At 39.2% G+C, this 22,599-nt stretch overlaps 2 protein-coding genes across 3 annotated transcripts in view; one reads left to right on the top strand and one right to left on the bottom strand.

Moving 5' to 3' along the window:
- afap1l2 (actin filament associated protein 1-like 2) overlaps nt 1-22,599 on the top strand; it is a 40,162-nt gene that overhangs the window by 15,696 nt on the left and 1,867 nt on the right. For both annotated transcript variants that reach the window (XM_053340727.1, XM_053340728.1), the window contains exons 2-15: nt 162-290; nt 4,260-4,325; nt 6,973-7,064; nt 15,166-15,277; nt 17,043-17,254; nt 18,416-18,595; nt 18,701-18,787; nt 18,929-19,013; nt 19,102-19,206; nt 19,432-19,643; nt 21,039-21,184; nt 21,281-21,383; nt 21,809-22,060; nt 22,266-22,542. In XM_053340727.1, coding sequence (XP_053196702.1) covers nt 162-290; nt 4,260-4,325; nt 6,973-7,064; nt 15,166-15,277; nt 17,043-17,254; nt 18,416-18,595; nt 18,701-18,787; nt 18,929-19,013; nt 19,102-19,206; nt 19,432-19,643; nt 21,039-21,184; nt 21,281-21,383; nt 21,809-22,060; nt 22,266-22,542 — 2,058 coding nt within the window. The remainder of the gene's footprint in view (nt 1-161; nt 291-4,259; nt 4,326-6,972; nt 7,065-15,165; nt 15,278-17,042; nt 17,255-18,415; nt 18,596-18,700; nt 18,788-18,928; nt 19,014-19,101; nt 19,207-19,431; nt 19,644-21,038; nt 21,185-21,280; nt 21,384-21,808; nt 22,061-22,265; nt 22,543-22,599) is intronic.
- On the bottom strand, nt 7,382-9,721 carry LOC128380868 (kelch repeat and BTB domain-containing protein 13). Its single transcript, XM_053340740.1, has one exon. It carries the CDS (start codon nt 9,462-9,464, stop codon nt 7,947-7,949), a length of 1,518 nt encoding a protein of 505 aa, XP_053196715.1. The 5' UTR covers nt 9,465-9,721; the 3' UTR covers nt 7,382-7,946.

The following is a 22,599-nucleotide window of genomic DNA, read 5'->3' as shown; positions in this document are numbered from 1 at the left end:
TTTTTCTTGTGGATGGTAATCGTGACAGCTCTGAGCTAAAGCCATTGTTTTAAAACTCCCCTACATATTTTCACGCCAAGAAATGTGTAATAACATTTAGCATGAAAGAATTCTTGTTTTTGCTATACATCTGAGACCCTCTTCTCTGTGTGTGCTTCCAGTGCTGGATCAGCTCCTGACAGAGCTGCATCGATTCCTGGTTATCCTGGACAAGGAGACCCTGAGTGGGAATGCCACCGTCCAAAAGGGCCTGCTCACTGATCTCCTCCAGTCCTACAGAACTTCAACCGGTATGAAAGAAATAACTGAGAGTAAAAGTATAGCTTCTTGAACAGAGAGTACTAACCTGCCATTGCAAAGCACATAGATTTTATATAGAGTTTCACATTTGGTTGCAAAAAATAGTTTTTCAATCTAGAAATAATTCACTGTGGTCTGCTGCAACAAAGTAGAATATGTTTGAAACACCTTTAAATGCAGTTTTTTTTTTCATTAAATCATGAGCAGTGTTATTTGAAAAACCTCAATGACTTTTTATTTTACTTAAAATTGTCCAAATGTTGATTACTGTACCTTTTGTGATGAAGTTTTGGTGTTAGTAATTGATTAATCCATTGTAAGACAACTTTTCACTCATTAACCACCATTTAATAGTGTCATCACTTCATTTCATACATTCTGTGCATGTTCATCCTGTCACACAGCGATGACAACCCTCTTTTTACTTTTTACCTACCATAACGACTACTTGAGTGTCTAAGAGTCAAAGTTCCAAGAAAGTTAGTTTTTGCATTTAATGGCAACATAACAGGGATATGTAATCAACCAGGCCAGGTATACAGGAAAAGAGTTGCCTTCCTACCCTCACCATAGGGTTGCACAGTGGCACTTCACAGCAAGTGGCTCATGGATGTGAAGCCACCAGCCGGCTGGGGCCCTTCTGTATGGAGTTTGTACATTCTCCCCGTGCCTGCGTGGGTTCACTGTGGCTACTTCAGTTTCCTCCCACAGACAAAAACATTCAGTTTAGGTTGACTTGTGATTGCCTGTAGATGTGATTGCTTGAAAGTGTAAATGTTTGTCTGTCTCTCTACACTTCACTTCTTGCAAGGTCAGCTGAGAATGGCTCCAGCTCCCCTGCAACCATCGAGAAAATAAGGGGTATATAAAATTGATGACTAGATACTTGAAAGGCTAACTAGTTAACTCATTAGCCTATATGCATTTAAAACATGACCACTTGTCACCTGTAAGACAAATAGGTATGCTTTCTGCTAAGATTGAGATATTGAGAGATTTGGTCACAGGCATTTCTTCAGCGTAATTCTTCCTTACTAATGCTCTGGTTGTCATAACATGACCATTCCATTAGATGAAGTATAACCACAAATGTTTTAATGTGGGTCTGTTAGTCAGGCAGTTAGTCTGCCTTTATGCAAAGCACCTTATGTAACATGTTGTCATGCCCTGTGGTTCCCACAATTCAATGAGTTTACACTGTCGGCAGTTTGACTAATGAGAAGCTATCAAGCAACCCAATGTGGAATTATTTTGCTATTTTAAACCCTCAGTAACCACCATGTAATAATGATACTCTTGCAGGCCTCTATTATCAAATACATTTGGGGTCTTTTAGCTCATTTTGGTTTCTGAAAACCACGTCGTGGTGACAGAATTAAACAATTTTGCCTACATCTCCTAATACCATAGCTTTAGGAAATGTAATATAAGATTTTCTTGCAAAATTATCAAATGGCATTTTTATTGGGTGAATGTTTGCGGTTATTAGTTTTACACTTATAAGCAATCTAAAAGCAAACAAACTGCCTCTCGCTACATCATTAATTGATGCATGACCTGTTAAAGTATTCTGTCAAACAGCTTAAAGACAAGTTTATTTTTCTTGCTCACTGGCTCTGACACTTAACATGAAAATGGTGAACTGTTGGTGGGCTGAGGTGATTTATGGTGGCTGGAAGTTGCATTACATACCAGCCTCAGCTCCTAGGTGTGTGATTAATTGAAAATAATGACTGAAACTCTGCTGCTCCTTCAGAAACCTGAGCTTCATGTAAAGTAGTTAAAAGTTGAGGAGTTATGAAAACATTAAACTGTGTCCAGAACTCATACCGGCCCAAAATCTTTCATTCATGCTAATCCTAGTAATACCAATTTCTGTTAAATTCACTGTCATTTTTGGATTGAAAAGCCCATGAGTTTTTTCAATTCCCTCTGTGTCTTTCTCTGTCTCTTACACACTGACACACACACAACTATAAACCAACACACACAAGCAGTCAAGCTTTTCCATGTTCAGGTCCTGGACTCGTCTCTCCATACTTCCTCTCCTGGCTCCAAGCTGTATCATTTTTCCGAAGCTGCATTTATCCTCTGGGGACACTCACTTCCTTTGAGCAGCAGTTTATAAATAGCATTTCAAGTCCGTTCCCCCGAAAATCTGTTTTCACTGTATAGGCAAAACATCGTTTCCTTCTGCTGCTGTTTGGTTTCACTTCGCAAAATCTATTTCAAAGGAGAAACCTTCTCCAGAGTATCACCCAAGGTTAGAGTTTTGTTTGATTTCCTCTAAGGGTATAATCTTAGTCAGCTAAAATATTCTATTCAATGAAACAACACTCCTTAAAACTTTGCTACAGCTCTGCAACAAATTCCCATGGCAGGTTACAGTAACCAGCTGGAGTCTTCTGTGCCAAAACCGCAGCATTTATTCTGTGACAAAAGACATTCATTCAAACTGTTTATGTGGCAAAGTTATGGCAATGTGTTCGCCAGCTTGTAATTACTCCACCATGTTAGGAGCAACATTAAACCAAACACATGCATTTTCTCACTGAGCTGTCTTCCATACTGACGTATGACATGAGGTTTCATCATCTCCTCGTGATGCCTAAATGACCTGATTGTTCACATTGCCTCTAATAGCTGTCCTGATCATTTGTCTAATAAGATTCAGATCCTCTCACCATGTGAAACATGTCATTTCTCTATTATTGTGCCGTTATTGTCGTCATGGGAAAACTTAACTATGAAAATAATAACATTATTTACTTAATTTCCTGACCCAATTTCTTCAGATTGAGAAATAGAGGTAATAGAAGTAGTGTCTGATTTTATAAAAGTTTCAAAAGTGGATGTAATGGTTGCTTTTGTTTCTTGTAACAAATCTGTACAACGTCCACACCTAATTATTCATGCTGAGATGAAGTATAAGTACTATTTACACATAATCCCCAGTCATATTGTAAATGTGTCTGAAGTGCAGACCGGTCTAAGCAGATGCACAAAGTTCAGGAGCTACATTGTATATTTAGCTGTACGAACTTCAAAGATAGCAGTGACACAGTGCTCTATCTGTGCAGGAAAAAATGAATGCCTGCTGCAGTAGGAGTGGGTGTCAATAATGGGCTCATCTGTTTGCACAATGGGCCGCTTGTTTGGGTGAAGTCCCCCTTTAATCCTAGACTTTTCACAAACATGATGAAAGTTTGTTTGCTACTTTCCAATCTGTGCTACAAGTGAAAGGAAAAGTATGCTTTAGGAAACTCCTCACACGATTGTACACAGATAAATCACATTGTGAATTTGCAACAGAACGAGACAACTTCAAGAAATGAGATTTTGTGAACTGCTCCGGTTACAGTCAACCAGCTATTCAGTTAACATCAAAATTTACTCTTATAACATACAGGTAAAGTGTATCTCCAGTCTTGTACATCATTAAAATGAAATTTAATTTCACAACTAAGCAGAAAAAACGACCACAACTTTGTCACTAAATGTACAATAAAGTCAATGTGGACACGTTTTCACAATGAAATTCAGAAGCTTCCTGGTTCTCACCTCATCAAAGGTTTTATTGAAACAGCATTTCTCTTCTCTCCTTTACAAGCAGCAATCACATGTTTATTTTCAGTTTGATTAAAGCTAATATCATTACTGTGCAGTGGATTAACTGCATGGACAGAAGAAGTGCAACATTTCGAACAACTTTGGACAGTTTCATCCTTTATCAAGTTTCCCCCCATCCTATTTTTATTCATCTTAAGTGTATCGTGTACAACAGCATTTGTATGGATAATGTAACACATAACCTGACTTATGTGTCTAGTGTTTTGGGGCTATTTGAACAGCTACTTCTAGTTCTTCTACTTCTATGTCTAGTTTAATGTTTACTAAAGAACCTTCATGAAGTCTGTGCTGAACTGTTCTCCTGTCAACCTTTTGCTGTTTCTATGCAGGTGCTGATGAGGAATACATCTACATGAACAAAGTCATTGTTACTGGAAAAGACAAAGCCAAAAAAGGTGTGTGTTTCAAAAGGTTCCTCTCCAAAGTTTGATACTGATACTTGGTGTGCATTTTTTTCCTGAAAGGTTCCTGAAACTAATTCCGTAAAGAAAAGGATTTTTATCTTGCTGTTGGGACAAGGGATTATGGCAAGGCATAACATTTTTAGCCTTGCATGACATGAATGGCAAAATCTTTATCAAACACTGGCGTTACCATGTCATGCATGTCATGCAGTTGTTGATATATTTCAGTCTGAAAAATATTAATGACTGTTTGACAGATTTCTATTAACCTTATACACAAATTCATTTTCCTCAGGATGAAACCTTTTAACTTTTCCTCTGGCACCACCACAATTTAGCTATTTTTGTTTTTCCCCATAGTGAATCCTCACGACTTCAGTGATCCCTTATCTTTTCATCTAACGTCCCCAAAACATCAAAATGTGTCCAATACTCTGATTTATGACTAAATATTTGCAAGACCAATGATATTTCATCAGTCTCAGCTACACAGCTTTACATTATTTGGTGCTAATTAGTAAATGTTAAGCTAAGATGGTAAACGCAGTATTAAATCTGCAACATATTTCAGCATTATCATAAACCTTTTAGTTAGTATCATACGTCATTGATTTTCATCTTTAATTAGGGTCATTCTTTGTCAGTCTTCATGCACTGCTTTTTCACATTCAGTGTAAGCATTTGATACTTGAAGTATTTAAGTACATGTTCTGTTAGGGGTATGCTGTCACCTACTGCGGTATTCCAGTTATGATGACTGTAATCTCTCCATTTCAGACAAGCCTGGCTTGGGTTTTGAAATGCATTATCTGTAAGAGATGTTTCTTGTAAAATGATATCTGACTTGGAACAAACCTTTTAAAAAGAAGTCTCCCACTTTCTAAGGTACTTTGAGTTGAGGTGGTCGATGTCGGTCAAACACCAGTGCATACTTGTTAAGTTATTGCTCCTCCTACTCAATGGGATGAGTCAAGTCAAGAGAAGACACACGCAACAACCTCCCAGCTCCCCACTTCTCAACCACCATTTCCTGTTTGCTTCTTAGCAGAACCTCACCACCTTAAACTGACCTATTTTGTTTGGACCCTGATGAAGAATGTGGTTTGAGCGAGCACTAGACTTATCACACTTTTTTTTTTAGCAGCGACGCTAGCAAAGCCACAAGTTTACTTTCACAGAGACTATAGAACTTTAGCGGCCAAGATGTGAAAACTGAAGTGTCTCAATAATTGATAGTGTGACAAATCTGCCCTTTCTCTTTCAGCTGAAGTGCAAGAGAAAGGCATTATATTAATATACCAGCAGAAAAAAGACAGTTATCTTACTTATAGTTACCTCAATGCAATTAGTTGCACAATCAGTGGGAATGCTGACAGGTACTGGAACTGGACATTTTGCTTAATTGTTTTTTGCTGTTTTATGCTTAATATGATGTAAATGAGCTTGTTTTTTAGATAGAGAAATAGACACTGAGAAAATGTTAGAAGCTAAGTCAAAGTCACTGTGTCAAAGCTCTGTCCTTGTACTTCTATGTAAATTTACATATAAATATTCAAGTAGAAACAAGAAAGTAGGTGAAAGGTTTGAGGATAGAGGAAGTGGTAAACAATGGGACACCAAGTTGTCACTTATCTTGGCAGAGATATAGAGTACATTTTCCCACCCTGGGAGTCAAAAGATTACAACAGAATTGTGAGGGATTGTAGGATAACAGAATGGAAAGACAGAATTGACCCTTTTTGTCTTTCTTTCTTTTTTCTTTTTAGCTTTAATGCGGTTTATTTTATAAAGGCTATTTCTAATATTGTCTTTTTTTTTTGTGAATGTGTGATCATTTGATTCCTTTGAATATTCAAATGAATCAATCTGAGAAGGAATAATCTGGTCACAACTCTCAACACATCAGTGATGACAGGTCATACGTATATACTAGCTTCATATTAAAGTAGTTCCACCTTTGGAAAATACACTTAGTTGGTTTCTTGTCAAGACTTAGATGAGATACCACTCTGTAAGCTGTACACTAAAAATGAAACTATAGTCAGTAGCCAATTACCCCCCCCCCCCACCCCCCACCTGAGTCTAGTGTTTATGCTTATCCTAAGCTAACACTAACAGTCAGATATGGGATAATCAATCAATCTTAAAAGCAAAGCATATATTTCCTTAAAGAATTCCTGTAGGCTAAAGTGGTCACAAGTCAGAAAGGTTGTGAATAAAGGTTGTGCATAAGCGTCAGCCATTGTTAATTAAAGGGTAAATTCACTAAAAAAAAACACAGTTTTTCCATCTCATAGGCAAAGTCTTTTCCAATTTTCTTGATCCCAAAATGTGGTGCTGTGTGTTTTGTATAATAGCATTGTTGCTACTCTACAAAAACTTCCCTTTGATTTGACCTATACTGGTCACTGTGATTTAATAACAAAGTGTCTTGTGCTCACAGTGAGTGGTAGAGATCCCAACATCTTGAAATAGTGTTGAATGGAAATGAAGTGAATTTTGACCTGCATGCATAGAAAACCAGTTCTTTCATTTATCCATATTTTCCATATGTTTATTTTATAACAGACAATATAAATGTAAGAGCCCCCTATTTCTGGTGTGCACTGACATCCTGCTGTATACTTTTATGACCTAGATGACAGAACAGATGCCCTGGTCAATGGAAAAGCAGCAAAATATGTCCCTGTCCCACAGAAGAGCCTCCCTGACCTGCCACCCCCCAGAACAGTAAGTGATTACAAACATAATTCTCTCAGTATGGATTAACATGTCAAATGATTTGGCATAACATACTCAGTCTTTTGAACCTCTACCATCTTGGTGGGACTGGTAATAGTACAATTGACCTCAGTAGCACTGCTGAACTCAACAAAGTACATGGGAAAGTTCAGTGGAAATCATGATGTTTAACTATGTGTAATAGAAGTCTAAAGATAAATTCCAACATTAAATGTAACTGACAGTATTTTGGTCTTTTGTTACAGTAAGTATAATACCATCCCTATGCATATCAAGTATGCAAAATAGAGTATTAGGATTAATATCACATGTTGCCAGTCCATTCTCACTCCATTGGTTTTTAATATACCGAAAAAATGCAGTCTGTGGCCATACAAGCAAAACACATTTCCCACAATTCTTAAAGTCACAAGCTAGAGGCTATGTGAAATGTATTCTCCCACAGAAACAGGTATTTAATCATTCATCAACAAACCTGGTAAAGTGAGGGTTTCAACAGTGTATGAGAGAGTAGCTGTGGTGTTTTATGTTGACTGGGAGGTTAGTGGCTCCTGAATTGGCCCAGTGTGACTTCAGGAAAAACTGAAGGATGAGAGGTTTAAAACATCCCGTCAGTGCCTTTGAACTTTACACACATTCACACAAGCACAGTGGCCTCCCCTAATATAAACTACAGTAGCAGCTGTTGCTAATCAGGACAAATACTTAGTGTCAGCACGTGTGCATGTGAGTGCATGTGAAAGTGAATGTTTTAAAATGAAGACCTTTTTTGTTAGTGTTGCAATCTTCAGAAACCCTTAGCCTCAGTGTTATTTCATTCTCAGACTTTAAAAACCCTAAAAAACATTATATTGTTTTTCAGTTGTCCTTTCACAATTGTGATGTAGTTGCCGCAAATCCCTCAGATGTGGTTAGTGAAGGCATTTCTTCTTCCTTCCCTTCTGAACCCAACCGTGGTATAACTGGTCCTGTCTTGGGAAGCCTGAGTAAACACGTCCACAGTGAGCCACTCTTTGGAAATCCCTTCATCTGCCTGCAGGGCTTCCATCCATCTCCAGTGACGGTGTATTCAAGAGTTAACATATGTTTCACTGTGAACACAGAATCCCCCCTTACCATTGCAGTGAACAGTGCCCCCTTGCTGTTTATGTAGTGTCCAGGCAAGGCTGTCCACTGGCCTGTGGTAATATTGTAGGAGTCCATTAGACAACGCAGGAAGTCATCACTAGGCCCGTTGCGCATCACATATAAATTGTCCCTGTGTGCTACCATACAGTGGCCATAACTTTGAGGTTTTATCATGGTGGTTGCCAGTTTCCACTCATCTTTCACTGGTATATATTCATAGATATCTGTGGTATCCGGTGGCCTCCAGAAGCAAACAAATATCCGACGTCTTGCAACAGCGCAAGCCGCAGATGCAACCGGTCTTGGTGCATGTTGTATAAATGTCCACTTTCCTTTATCAGTGTCGTAACTCTCTGCTGTGGAAATCGTTCGTTTTTGGAGCTCGCCACCAATGGCATAGAGTTTGCCCTCGTGTCCCAGCAAGGTGAAATCATATCTCGGTTGCTGGGGTCCCGGAAGAGGAGTCCAAACCCCTGACTCTGGGTTGTAGCAGAAGGTGCTGTCCACTGTGTCCTTACCATAACCGTAAACTCCCCCTACAATGTACAACCGATTGTCAAGCACAGTCACACCAGCCATGGAGGTGCTACAGAGAGTTGGGAGGTTTGTCAGATGCTTCCATTCTCCCTGTTTTTCATCAAGGTAGCAAACAACCCTGAAGGAGTCGTGTAACAGTTCCATTGAAGGAGAATGAGTACCTATTGCAATATAAGTAGCAGGTGACAGTGATTGAGAATATCGTAGCAGGGTTTCAGGGATTGTACTCTCTGCTGCTTCCTTCAGATCATCGAAAGCATCGCAAAGGAAAAGAGCAGCGCTGTGAAAGAGTGTTTGCAACCCAAAGATGGAGGCTGCATGGTAAAGCAAGAGGCAGTTATTTGAGTCAATAATATCACAAAGATACTGCTCCAAACATGCAACCTGCAGGAAAGCAGCACATTCAACAGCATCTGCAAGCTCATCCGGGTCGCAAATAGTTGGAAGCTCCCCTTTGCAGACAGAGAGAGCAATAAGGAAACCCCTTGCGGGCACTCCTCCCTTCAGGCAAAGCTCGTCCTGCTGACTTTCTCTCATTCCAGAGTGAAAGAGGGCACAGAAGTAGCTGCTGTGCCTTGCTAGCAGGGCCCGCTCAACAGTGAACCAGCTCTCTTCCACCCTCACTCTCACCCAGCCCGCCTGGTGCTCTGTTTCCTGCAGATCAAGGGTCGTATTCTCGGCATGAATATCCTGGGTAGGTCCCAGGCCTTCAGGCACTTCCATGATCTCTTAAACCTTTTCCCTTCCTAAAACAGGCTCTCAAGTGGCATTGTTGGGACAAGTGTCTGACTCGAGTGTAGATTAGCCATTTTTTCCCCAGAAGTGGACGGTAAATAAAGGTTTGAGAGAGTTCCATTGCGTCCTGTCTGCATGGTCTGAAAATAGAGTTGTACTATAGATAGCAGCTGTGCCCCTTGTGAGTGTCAGGCAGGAAAAGAGAAACAGTTGACATCCACAGCAAGCGGCGCTGTGGCTGCTGGTAACTGGTGATTATCATAGCCACAATACGATTGGCTGGCTTAGGTCTTTCTGAATTATTCATGATCACATTGTCTACCAGTGTTTACCCCAATTTGATAATTTCCCTTTCATGCACTTTTTGTGTTTTGCTTATTTCTGGTTTGATATTTTAATTTGGTTACTTGCAAACATTTATTCATACAAAGCAAGGGAAAAACTAAATCTGGCACCAAAACTATGGTGGGTATAGTGGAGGTCAAATTGTTCCCATTTAGGCAAAAAAAAAAAAAAAAAAATCACATATTGTATTTATTTTTCCATTTTAATTCATGGTACTTAGTTAGTTTCCGTTTAAATTAAATGTTTTTAACTGAAAGTCTACTATTTTACTGGAAGTGAAGAGATAGGAAAGGTCCGGGGGTTCTCCTGAATCCAGTCTTCCAAATCTGAGCTGCACTGATTATTTTTATCTCTACCTTCTCCTCTTCTCTGAGCTCCCAGCAGGCTCTCAGATACACTCTGTGTGTGTGTGTGTGTGTGTGTGTATGTGTGTGTTTTTGCTGCGCCGGATTCTTGGCATGGGAACCAGGGAATTTCCATGTTCCTCTGACTGTTCATTTTTTGGGCTCTTTTTCCCACTCTTTACTCGAAGACCCTCCACCACACTCCTATCCCTCCCTCTCCACCCCCTCTCCTCACTTTGTTATTTATGCTCTGACTCCCAGATCCATTCCTTTAGCTCAGTGTTTCTGTGGTGAGGATGTGCATATGTGTCTGCGTGTGAAGTGAAAGGTGGGGGCTAAAGTGAAAGCAGGGTGAATGCAAAAGTCTTAGTTTCGAAATAACATATGCCTGTATCCAAAGTAACAGACATACACCTGGCATGTTTCCCTCCTTTCTTGCTTCATGTCCATCCAGCCTGTCTATGCAGCCACTCACAATCCTTCTCTTTATAGCCTCTGCCCAAATAAGAGGCAGATTTAGTTTTTTGGGAGAAATACAGTGGGAGTGAAAGAGAAAAAGAAAGAAGATAGCGATAAGAGTGGGTGGGCGTTCCATGGGGCTGCTGCTGCTGCTGCTCTGGAATGCCTGAGCTCTTTGTTTTAATTAATAACAGATGCCTAAACGGATGGCTTTTTTTTTTCCTTTTTTTTTTCTCCTATATTTTTTTTTACTATGTGTGTGAGTAATTTTTTAAGAATCACTTTTTCTTATTAAGTTCCTGTCACTTCTTAAGCTTTTGTAGCTGTCTTTATTTCTTCTGGGGATGTGCAAACTCTAATAGATTAAGTACTGTCTCTGGTCACATCCAAACCGCAAAGAGACATAATATACTGCACTGGAACTTGCACATTAACATTTGTGTTATTGCTCAGCAACAAAAACACTTGAGAAAAGATTTTTCCATAATTTGTAAGTTAGACAGTGACACATATATTGTTGGCCTCTCAGATCCAAAGACTTTTTTATGTCCATCACTGGGAAATTGGCCTGAATGCATCCTATTCTTTTAAAAGCCAATTAATGATACTGTTTTCCCCACAATTTATTTGCACTTCTTTTGTTGTGCCAAAAAGGTTATTTTATTGCATTTGAACATCCAAAGGTGAGATACTGTTAACATTGTAGCCAAAACACTTTTAAATAGAGCTAGTATAATTTGTAGAAAGTATAAAGCTTTCTCTGACATGTCATACAGAAGCACATGTACGTGAATAACTAATTTTAACGATAGATTTTACTGATCAGGCTTGGCACTGGCACACCTCAACTGAATGCAGTCATTATTGGTGTTAATGGTTTCACTGCTTGTTTGTGTGATGAGTCTGCTCTTAGCCAAAAAAACAAGTTTAATAGTTTAAAATGTGATTATATTCATTTCCTCTATTGCTTCTTGACCTCTGTGATAGCATCTCTGTCCCACTCATTTCTGCAGAGGTTCTACGTATCCCTCTAACTGGCATTTAGGTTAATCACACAAAGAAGTGTGTCATGATATGAAATGACGCCACTTATGTCAACTGCTTACTGCATCTGTTATATGTTACTGGTAATGTGTCAGTTCACAAATGGTGTGGAAAGAGCTCACAAGCAGGGGAATCCCTGTTTGCTGAGAGCCCACATGACAACTAGTGGTGTTGTGATTTTTATATATACAGACAATTATGATTTTTTTTTCAGCCTTTTGTTGGTCTGTAAATCTAAACTAAATAAATAACTCTATAATCACTTTATCATGGTATCTGAGGACCTACCACAGATTGGTAACCACCAGCCTCACACATAACAGGATCTTTTTTTCTTTTAATTGTATTCACTCCTCCTTTATAGAGAGAAAAACAAGCTCAACATTATCAACCTCTTTAAGTCAATTTGGGAGTCATCTTGCAGGAAGGGTATAACTTTTGCTATATCAGCCTTTTTAAAAATGAAAATAAAAACCCATTGATCTCCACCCTTAATTAAACAAACTCTGATATTATGAGATGCTTGAAGATGCTCAGCTTTAAGAAAGCTCATACTTCCCAACCTCCCTCAGGCGCGGTTTGCATGATATATATGTAGCTCCTCTGTTGGAGGGGTTATATCTCATATTTCTATGATCTTGCAGAGAATGTGACAGTCTTTGGGGGAAATAAAGTGAAAATGAAGGAATACAGATGGCATGTGCATGTCAGCAGTGGGAGGGAGTGTTAGACAGAGTTAAGACATTGCTTATTCTTATTCAACTGAAAGGGGTTTATAGAGTTCACTTGAGAAAAACTTATATATATATTTAAAATAGATTTTAAAAAATGTAGTTAAATTTGACTTCTGCACTATGAATATATGAGCTGTATCCTCAGAGGACTTATGTTATATATTTAGCTTGGGTACAACATGAGCAGAATATTTTAAATCATTTTACAGCAATCTCTGATCCATTGAGTAAGTTATTTAATGTGTCCCTGTTTGCATCAAAATGTAATGACCTCTCTTTTCACTTGCTCAGAATACATTGCATCTTGGTAGATTGCATCTTAGGAGGCAGTCATTGACTTTTACAGCTTGTATCTCATCTTGTGTATAACACGTTGCAACATGCACACAGACAAAAAATGTATACAGTACAGTATCTCCCACCATCTGCTACCCACAACAGATACTGTACCTGGGAACTCTGGACTTGTGGTCACAGGTTGAGTTTTTTTCCAATGAAGTAATTCCAAAGGGTGGAACATGAGAGTATGAGTCAGGAAGTGGCTATTTAATGTTTTGGTAGCTCAACACCTGGCAATGTAAAAGTTTAATTATGTAATAAGTATTGCAAAACAAGAACAGGTTCAGTAGGGTGACACATTGTATTACTAAGAGCGGTGGTGTGCTGTAGGTGGATTTAAATAAAAGACATGTTGCAGCAGTTTCACAATTCTGAAGAAATCTGTTTATTCACCAAGCAACTGTAACTGTGTTCCCGAGAAATTCTCCCAAATTCTCTGCAAATGCCATATGTGTGTAATGAATGATGACAACTAACCCAAACCCCTTTAACATTGAAATTAGGACACCATGCATTACTTTTAAAGTTAGGGTGTGTTCACTGAAAATCTTCAAGATTCTCAACTTACCTTCTTTGACTATTAAATAATAAAATGAAGTCCACTAGTGATAGACTTTTCCAAAACATATTTTGAGTCATGTAGCTGACTAGCTGACTTTGGTTCAGCATTAAAGTAATGGAGGTATTCTACATGAATTGAGCCAAACAGCAAGCAGAGAGTTTGGTGCTTTCCAGCACTATGGGAAGGGGCAGACAGACAGTCTTTACCACACAGGAGACTAGGAGAAAGACAGAAGTGAAGCCAAACTGCTGATTGATTTCAGGAAAGCCACTGGGCCACACACACACACACACACACACACACACACACACACACACACACACACACACACACACACACACACACATTTAAATACATTATCCCCCTCAGTTTTACATGCTCTCTCTCTCTCTCTCTCTCTCTCTCTCACACACATACACACACACACACACACACACACACACACACACACACACATACTCTTCCCTGAAGGCAAACATGTAACTCTCCAGTGCACAGGGTCAGATGAGGATTGGTTACACGAAGAATTCCCTACTTACAACTGAAATGACAGCTGGATTACCCAAATGTTAAGCCTGGGAGAAGAACACGTTTGTAATGTGTATGTGTGTTTGTGTGTGTGTGTGTTAGAGAGAGAGAGAGAGAGAGAGAGAGAGAGAGAGAGAGAGAGAGAGAGAGAGAGAGAGAGAGAGAGAGAGAAATCCCTTTCTGCTGGCATCAGTTAGCCTCTCTGTGTATAAACAAGGGTGGTCTCCATGTTTAGTGTGCATATACGTGTTTGGGTGTGTGTGTGTGTGTGCATGGACATTTTTTTCTTGTACACACACTAGTACTCATGAATACACCTGATATATTTGGGATCTTGACCATTTTTGATTTTCAGGAAGAATTTCTTCTGACTGATTTTCTGATGACCTTGATTTCTTAAGCAGCATTGTCAGGTCATGCTACATAGCTTCATTCATTTTTTAAAGTATGTATTTATATATTAATCTCACAGTCTATACTTGATTCCCAAGTGTCATTTCTGAAGATTGGATATAAACCACTGAAAAAGTTTGAAATTTAAAAATGCAATATATCTTTTTTTTCTTCTTTTTTTTGCCTTGTCAAATCTCTTTTACTTCCATTCCTCGGGTCTGATTCAATAGTTCTGTCACAAATTGTCTACTCATTATGTTGTTTTGTTTTTTTCATTTTTAGGAATTTCCATCCTATAATAAAGACTAGTAGTGACTGGCTCCCAGTCAGCTATAGAATAGATTTTAAAGTTCTGCTACTGGTCTACAAATCACTGAATGGTTTAGGTCCAGAATACATGAATGACATGTTAGTAGAATATAAACCCAGTAGAGCTCTGAGATCTACTGACTCAAGTCAGATAGTTGAGCCCAGAGTTCAAACTAAACATGGTGAAGCAGCTTTTAGCTGTTATGCTGCACACAACTGGAGCAAACTACCAGCTGAACTGAAATCAGCCCCAACAGTGAACATTTTAAAATCTAAGTTAAAAACATTTATTTTCTCCTGTGCTTATGATTGAGCTCTTTTAAAGCACTTTTAAGAGCAATTTTAATCTTTCATTTGCACTGTATGTATCTATTTCTTGTTTTTTAAAATGTATGATTATTATGGGGAGATTATTACAGTATATGTTTTGTATGTTTTAATGTTTCCATTTTTTTGCTATTATTGGGTTTTATTTTTATTTCTCTAATTGCATGTTTTTATGTTTGAAGTGAAGTTGATGAATAAAATGCTTTGAGATTTAGAATATCCTACTCCTTTCTATCTCTCTTTGAATCCTTTCTTTTCAACTTCCTCAAATTGTTCTTGTTTTTCTCTCTGTGTCTGTCCGTCAGGGTGTGGTGGGTCGGGAACCTTTTCCCTTACCTGTCATTCCAGCTCCAGCCTGTATAGACACTTCGGAGAGTTACTATGAGGAGGCTCAGCCCTATGAGGAGACTGTCAATGGTAAAACCCATCATTCAGTGTCATGTTTGTCTTTCCCTAATATGTGTTTGATCTTATGAAAATGTAGAATTTTTTACTCAGATTACCATTAGTCATAGAAAGGCCCAACAGCTGCATGATTGTTGGATCTTCATGTCTGCCGATTATTAGGGGAAAAATTTAACTTCTATTTTTCTGCAAAAGCATATTGACGGTAATACTGCAAAAGAAACATACGTACCTATGAACAAGAATTTGTCATATTTGGTTGTCAAAGTGTGTTGGTGAGATTTAAATTGACATCCTTTATGGCAGTTCATTTTTTCATAGTTTTCCAGCTTGACCCACAAAAAATGTTTTAATTTTTGAAATTTATGATGAATGGCATTTGCTATTTATGTATGTTTTAGCTGTATTTTCTAACCCACCACCCTGAGTGATTGGAGATGTGAACTGATCATCTGCTCTGTAGTTTTTATTCTTCTTCAGGGAACATCAACCTCAGAGCTTTTAACCATAATGGAAACAATAGTGACATTTACTCTACTGTCAACAAAAGCGTCAGAGCATATGGTTCCATGCACTGCAAAACCTACAGTACAGCTGTATATATAAAGATAAGCAGCGAGAGACCACAAAGCTATCTATTACAAGCTTTGCTGTTATGGTGCAGTAACTGTTTCACACAATGGGCAGCGGTAAATGAGTCAACTGAAATTTTGTGCAATGTTAAAAGCTAAAATGGTATTTCTTTAGAATTGATACATCGATGAATAATAATTTCTAGATTAGTCACTGAGAATACTCGCCTCTGATTGGGGAGAGAGAGTGCTTATTATTTTCAGACAACCTCATCTGACAACCTCTGATGGCCCACACTCAGTGGACCAATACTTCTCAATAACCTCAAGGTCATGGATTTTCTATAAAGTGACATTGGACTTTATTGCTAATGTTGCTTACATAGGTCAAAATTTTTAAAAAGTTGCTGAATAAGCCATTTCTATACTTTTTGAATATATTTTCTAAATTAAAAAAAAACATTTCTAAATGCATTTCCTCCCACAATTTTCCTCCAATTTTGCTATTTCTTCTTCTTCTTCTTCTTCTTCTTCTTCTTCTTCTTCTTCTTCTTCTTCTTCTTCTTCTTCTTCTTCTTCTTATTCTTCTTCTTCTTCTTCTTCCTCTTCCTCTTCTCCTTCTCCTCTCTGTTTCCTCTGATATTGTGTAGATCTGGACTGTTTTGGCCTCCTCTCAGGGCCCTGGATGCGAGTACAGAGCTCTGACAGTGTGGTCTATGCCGTTATCACCAGGGGTAGCTACCTCTCTGTCAAAGGACCTGTGTGTGTTTGCATGTCTTGGTCTTTGCCACTGTTTGAGGCATAAGCCAGAATGTGCATGGGCCAATCAGCATGCCCTCCAGTCCTCACTGTCAAGCATGACCAGTGTCTTACATGTGAAGGGACAACTTCAAATCAAGACATGCGACAAAAGCCATAAGTCCATTGCATCTTATCAGCTTTCTCATTTTTTTATTTTTTCCACTTTCATCGTAATCTTCTCCCCTTCAACATTTTCCATCATTGCCTTAACAGCTGATTTACAGTCTGACTGCAGCTTCTACTGAAGAACGTCATCAAGGTCAAGAGATCAGGCATTGACCTCCCCATCCCTCAGTCCATCTTTTTATACCTCTACTAATCATACCGTGTCATTTTTCTCCCCTTATGACTTTGCTTTTGTTCTTTCAGTTACATTATCAGCGTTTTTTATTTCTGCTTCTTAGATGACGGAGAGGCAGTTAGCAGTTCCTATGAGTCCTATGATGAGGAGGAAGTGACCAGGGGAAAGTCACCATCGGCACAGCACCAGTGGCCGTCAGCAGAAGCGTCCATTGAGCTGATGAAGGATGCTCGGATCTGTGCCTTCCTGTGGAGGAAGAAGTGGCTCGGCCAGTGGGCCAAGCAGCTGTGTGTCATCAAAGAACATCGCCTGCTGGTAAAATCAGAATTAAAACCCCAGTAAGGCTTTGTGTACAACAATTATAGTTACAAGCCTGCAGGGTTTTATGAAGGATAGGGTTTGTTTATATTGTCCTTGTATTTATACTGTAACAGGTCAGTGTAACTCAAGATGGAAAAAGTACCCATGAAAATATATTCAAAGCTCCATGTTTAGCTGTCAGAAGCTGTCCTTATTTTGCCTCCTATTTTTAGATGGAAAAATACCAATCCAATTAATCAACCTGTACATAAACATAGTACAGTCTATCATGTCTTTCTTCTCATGGGATTAGAATGGTGAAAATCCCCAGCATATTCTTTCACAGCAAACATTTTGAATGATTAATGATTACATCAAAAAGGTGTAACTGCAAAAAAACAGCATCTCATAAACTACACTGGCATGTTTCTGCTGTAAAGACAAAAGGTTAATTGCAGATTAACTGCAAGTTTAAAACAGAGTTTGAAACAAGGAAAAGTTAAATTGGTTGCTTCATTATTGTCAACAGCTTTTCAATAACCAAAAATAACACATACTACACTACACTATAATAATACCAATAGTGACCCACTGGTTTAAGATGCGGTCCATGTTACTATGGTATCTCTGGTTCGAGTCTGGCTATAGGCCCTTGTTGCTAAGTTAAACAAAGGCATATATATATATGTAAATACATATTTTTCTGCTATTTAATTGAAGTACTTTTGTATGATTGACAAATACTTTTTATGTGAGATCATAAAGTTCATGAGAAAGTCATGCAGAATTGTACATCACTGTACAAAACCACATGAGGGTCATGTTAGAATCATTTGACCTGTGATCAACAAGTCCATTGTCTGTCTGTTATATTAAATCACAAAGGGATTATGGACCCTTTAAAACACTTTCAAACGTGTATATTATAACATGAAAAAGGCTCTGTCACATATTAGAATGGAAACATATTTTTAACCTCAAACTAAAGAGACATTTAAGTGATAAGCGTTTGTTTTTTGGTACCTGTCAGAAATCATTCTAAAGATGCTGTACAGTACCACAGATATACCACAAATCTTTTTATTTGCCTCAAAATACATGTAACAGTAAAGCTGTTACCTATGGTCGGTCTGTATAATCACTAAGTTAAGTCAGTGTTGTCTCTGCTTCTCTCAGTGCTATAAGAGCTCCAAGGAGCAGACTCCCCTGCTGGATGTGAGCCTGCTGGGCTGCAGCGTGGTCTACAAGGAGAAGCAGCTGAAGAGAAAAGAGCACAAGCTGAAGATCATTCCAGTTGGAGGAGAGGCCATTGTGCTGGGCCTACAGAGCAAGGAGCAGACAGAGCAATGGCTGAAGGTGACAAATTCACAGAGATATCCTTTTTTAAGAAATCCTGCCATTTTGATAGGGATTTTAAATTAAAAACATATGAATTTAATGACATCTCTTTTTGCTCTTTAGGTGATCCAGGAGATCAGTCCTAAGCCAGCTGAAAACTATGATCACCAGCACTCTGGTTCGGACTCCCCCAGGCTCATTTGTACAAAAGTATGCTCATTTCAAACATTTACCTGTAGGATTCATTCCACATGATCACACATGCCTGCAAAGTCTCTACTGGTGCCTCAATTTGTATTTTTAAAGTAGGTACCTAAATGACTAAAATTGAAATATATTGTTAACTTGCAGGGGGAACTGAATGAGAGACACTCAGTGGCATCAGAAAGCGGCAGCAGCACTGACAGCCATGCTGAAACTTCTGATTACAAAGATGGTAAGTCACCCCTTAGCTTTTTTAGTTTTAACACAGTTTGGTGTTGACATGTCTTAGTTATTCATTGCTTGTATTCTCTACTCCACAGTGAAGAAAAAATCTAGTGGAGGTTTGAAGTTTAGCAACCTCATGAACATTGGCAAGAAAAAACCCTCTTCATTAGAGAACCCAGGGAAATGTGTTGACACATCAGGTGAGCACAGATCTTTAGTTGTAAGTTATAAAAAAAATAAAATAAAGAATAGGTGTCATTTCCCTGCAAGTGTGTGTGCGCACAGCCTATGTGTTGGAAATACCAGTGGTTTTAGCTGAGAAACATATCTAGACAACCATGGGTGAAGTGTTAAATGGAAATGAAAGTTACCAGGAAAGAGACCTGACACCTCACAAATGTGTTTGCCATATCCTCATCTGTCAGGCTACCTCAACGTGCTGGTAAACAGCCAGTGGCGAACCTGCTGGTGTCTTATCAAGAATGGCCAGCTGTGGTTTTACCAGGACAAGGGCAAGAACAAAGTGAGCCAGCCAGCTCTAACCCTGGGGGGCTGTAGTGTTTTGCCCAACCCCAGCCCTGAGCACCTGTACTCCTTCAGGATTGACATGGACGGGACACAGATTGCCACCCTCGAGGTAGGTAGAGGCAGAAAAAGTATATTTTCGGCTTCTTAAAAACTATTAAATATTAAAACTGAACTCAACTGTTTGACTGAAAGCAGGGTAAAAAATACACGCAAAATGTTGACAATGGTTTGACACCTATCACCAAAGTGAACTGTGACACCCAAACTAAAATTAGGTTTGATACTTTGTGTGTATTTGTATACTTCCTTTCTTTACTTACTAAACAACTTAGCTTACTCTTGTTCGCACTGCAAAATGCCACTTAAGTCATCTTGAAAATAGGCTGTGGTGTTAGGTGAACATGCTGCACATTTCCTTTGCTCAGTTCACATTTGCCTCAGATGAGACCTTAGTGGGTAGTAAGAAGACGGGTCAGAGGAAAAAAAACAAGTCAAGCACGTCTAGACCAGAGAAATGTCTGGTTTTTAAAACCACATGTCAGCATTTCTGAAAAAGTCTGGTGCTACTTATACGAAATAAACACTAGCATGTCCTCACTTGGAAAGCCCTTTCTGCTGACATCAGTGAGCCTACGTAATATCTGTGTGCACACAAGGGTGGTCTACATGTTAAATGTGCATATGAGTGTGTATGTGATGGGTGGGGTTGTACTGGGATTTCACGGGAATAATGCAACACCCTTTTTTTCATTAGGCTTCCAGTACCACCCTGCTGTAGTGTGTATTTGGTCATAGCCAATGGAATTTAATGTTTACTCCTTATGTTTATAGTTTGTTTCTTTTCTTGTTCTTATTTTTTTATTTCAACGTCACATTTTATTTACCAAAGTTCAGCAAAGAAACAATCAGAGAATTATGTTTCAAAAAATCACGCATTAAGATTTCACAGCTCTGATAGGCGTGCTTTTTTCTATTTCTATAATCAGGGTGTGAACATTTTTCATTGGCTGTGAAACCATCATATCACGTGTCTACAGTGTTACCCACAGTTTGTGCAGTATTGCTGGTTGACAGTATTGCATGTTACACAAAAGACCTAATTGTAACTGACACCACTGAAATCACATTCTTAATGGTCACGAAACACATTTTAACGTACACAGATCCCTAAATCAAATCATTACTGTGTCTCATTGGTATCTAAGTTGAGTGGCTGTGCTCAGCTGGGGGTGGGGGGGGGGGGGGGGGGGGTCACATCTTCAAAGGTTTTGCATACTGAACTACTCCTGGGAAATGATGCTGTAGTAAACTTTTTGTTAATACACAGTGAGATGGAATGCAACATTACCAAGAGCTAGCTTCAAGCTCATTGCAAATACATGGTATAGGCCTACTGCCACATCAACCATGACCTGGATTTAGGCTCATGATTTTGTGCATGGTATGTACTAAATGCTCTTTGTTGGACTCTTTCCTTTCCTCCCTTTTTTCCGTCCCCTCCCAGGCGAAGACGTCGGCAGACATGGGCCACTGGCTGGGTCTTTTGCTGTCACAGACAGGGACTAAGACCGACCCAGAGGAGTTGACGTATGATTATGTCAATGCTGAGAGAATCTCCAGTATTGTCAATGCAGCCAAAACTTCCTTATAGTAAGATCCTTACTTCTGCCTTCTTCAAGGGACATTGTAATGTATGCTCACAAGGCATTAAGCGAGACATGTATGTGTTTGTGTGTGTCTCTCTAGCTTGATGCAGAGGAGGTATTCAGAGCCAAACACCTACATAGACACCCCACCGTCCATCCCTCTCAACTCTGATGAGCTGTATGATGATGTAGCTGGTCCAGAGGTATGTTTGGGATTAAAGTGCAATATCAAGTTACTCAGGTACCTTTTGTCGAAGAAGAAACAAACAAAAAAAAAAACCCTAGACCCTTGATTGTTACTTAAATATGTTTAACCCACTGTTATCCAAGTCCATGTTGGGGAAATGTCTACTTTCCATGGTATAATTAATAAAAAAAGAAACACAGGAGGTACACAAGGAGGGTTTTCATCTTACTGCTACCTATTACTGATTAGGAAAGACATTGGATTTAATAACAATACAAGGACGCTCTTGCTGATTATTTTAATACACATTTCATCTCAGAGGACAATTGAGGGAAAGCAACTGCTGTTAAGTTTTTGGAATGAATACCTGCAGCCACCTCTGATTGTTTTTGTAATTGAGTTTCACTTTCGGTTCTCTCTTCCTACTCCCGTGTCATACAGGATGCTGAAGAGAGTGGCCTGCCTGACAGTGAGGACAACAACCTTCAACAACATAATGAAACATGTATACAGGCCCCCAAGAACCCAGTGGGTACAGAGCAAGATGCTGACAGGGTTTACCTGGACCTTGTCCCTGTGCGCTCCTTCCTCCATACATCTGGTGGAGGTAAAGTTACTCCTGCCAAAGAAACTTCTAGACATTCCCCGATTCCCTCAGAGGAACAGAAGGTTCCCTCATGTCAAATTAAAGAGGTAGGTAAACAGAGATGTACTCATGTCTATTTGTCATATTTGGTCTTCGTAACATATTCAGTATACCAAGACAGATGCAATGTTATACTCAGTTCAATCCCGAATCCTTCTGTGAAGAAGGCAATTCAGAAAGTCAACAACTTCCTTTCATAATATTGCTTACTTACATTATATTTATACTGTGTGTTTTATGTGTTTACTCCAGGTCACTTCAACTGACCCCCCTGAGACAGAGCCAACACCTGTTTTAAATGGCACCAGTTCAACTCCTGCTATCAGCAAACCAGAGCAAGAGTGCCCCCTGACTCCCACTCCACCGCAGCCGCAAACTCAAACTCAAACTCAAACTCAAGCACCCAAAACCTCATCCCAAAGCCAAGAGACCCCTAAGAGGAACTTCAGCCCCAAAGTCCCAATGACTCAAACTGCTGCTGGGTTCCCTCACAGTCCTCAACCCCCACGGCCCAAAGCATTTACGATCGGTGAGGACAAAATTCATACAGCAGGTTTTCTGGAGACTGTGTCACAAGAGGAGGAAT

This window comes from Scomber japonicus, chromosome 20, assembly GCF_027409825.1.
Source record: "Scomber japonicus isolate fScoJap1 chromosome 20, fScoJap1.pri, whole genome shotgun sequence".
Lineage (NCBI taxonomy): Eukaryota > Metazoa > Chordata > Actinopteri > Scombriformes > Scombridae > Scomber > Scomber japonicus.
This window is presented reverse-complemented; position numbering and strand designations above follow the sequence as displayed.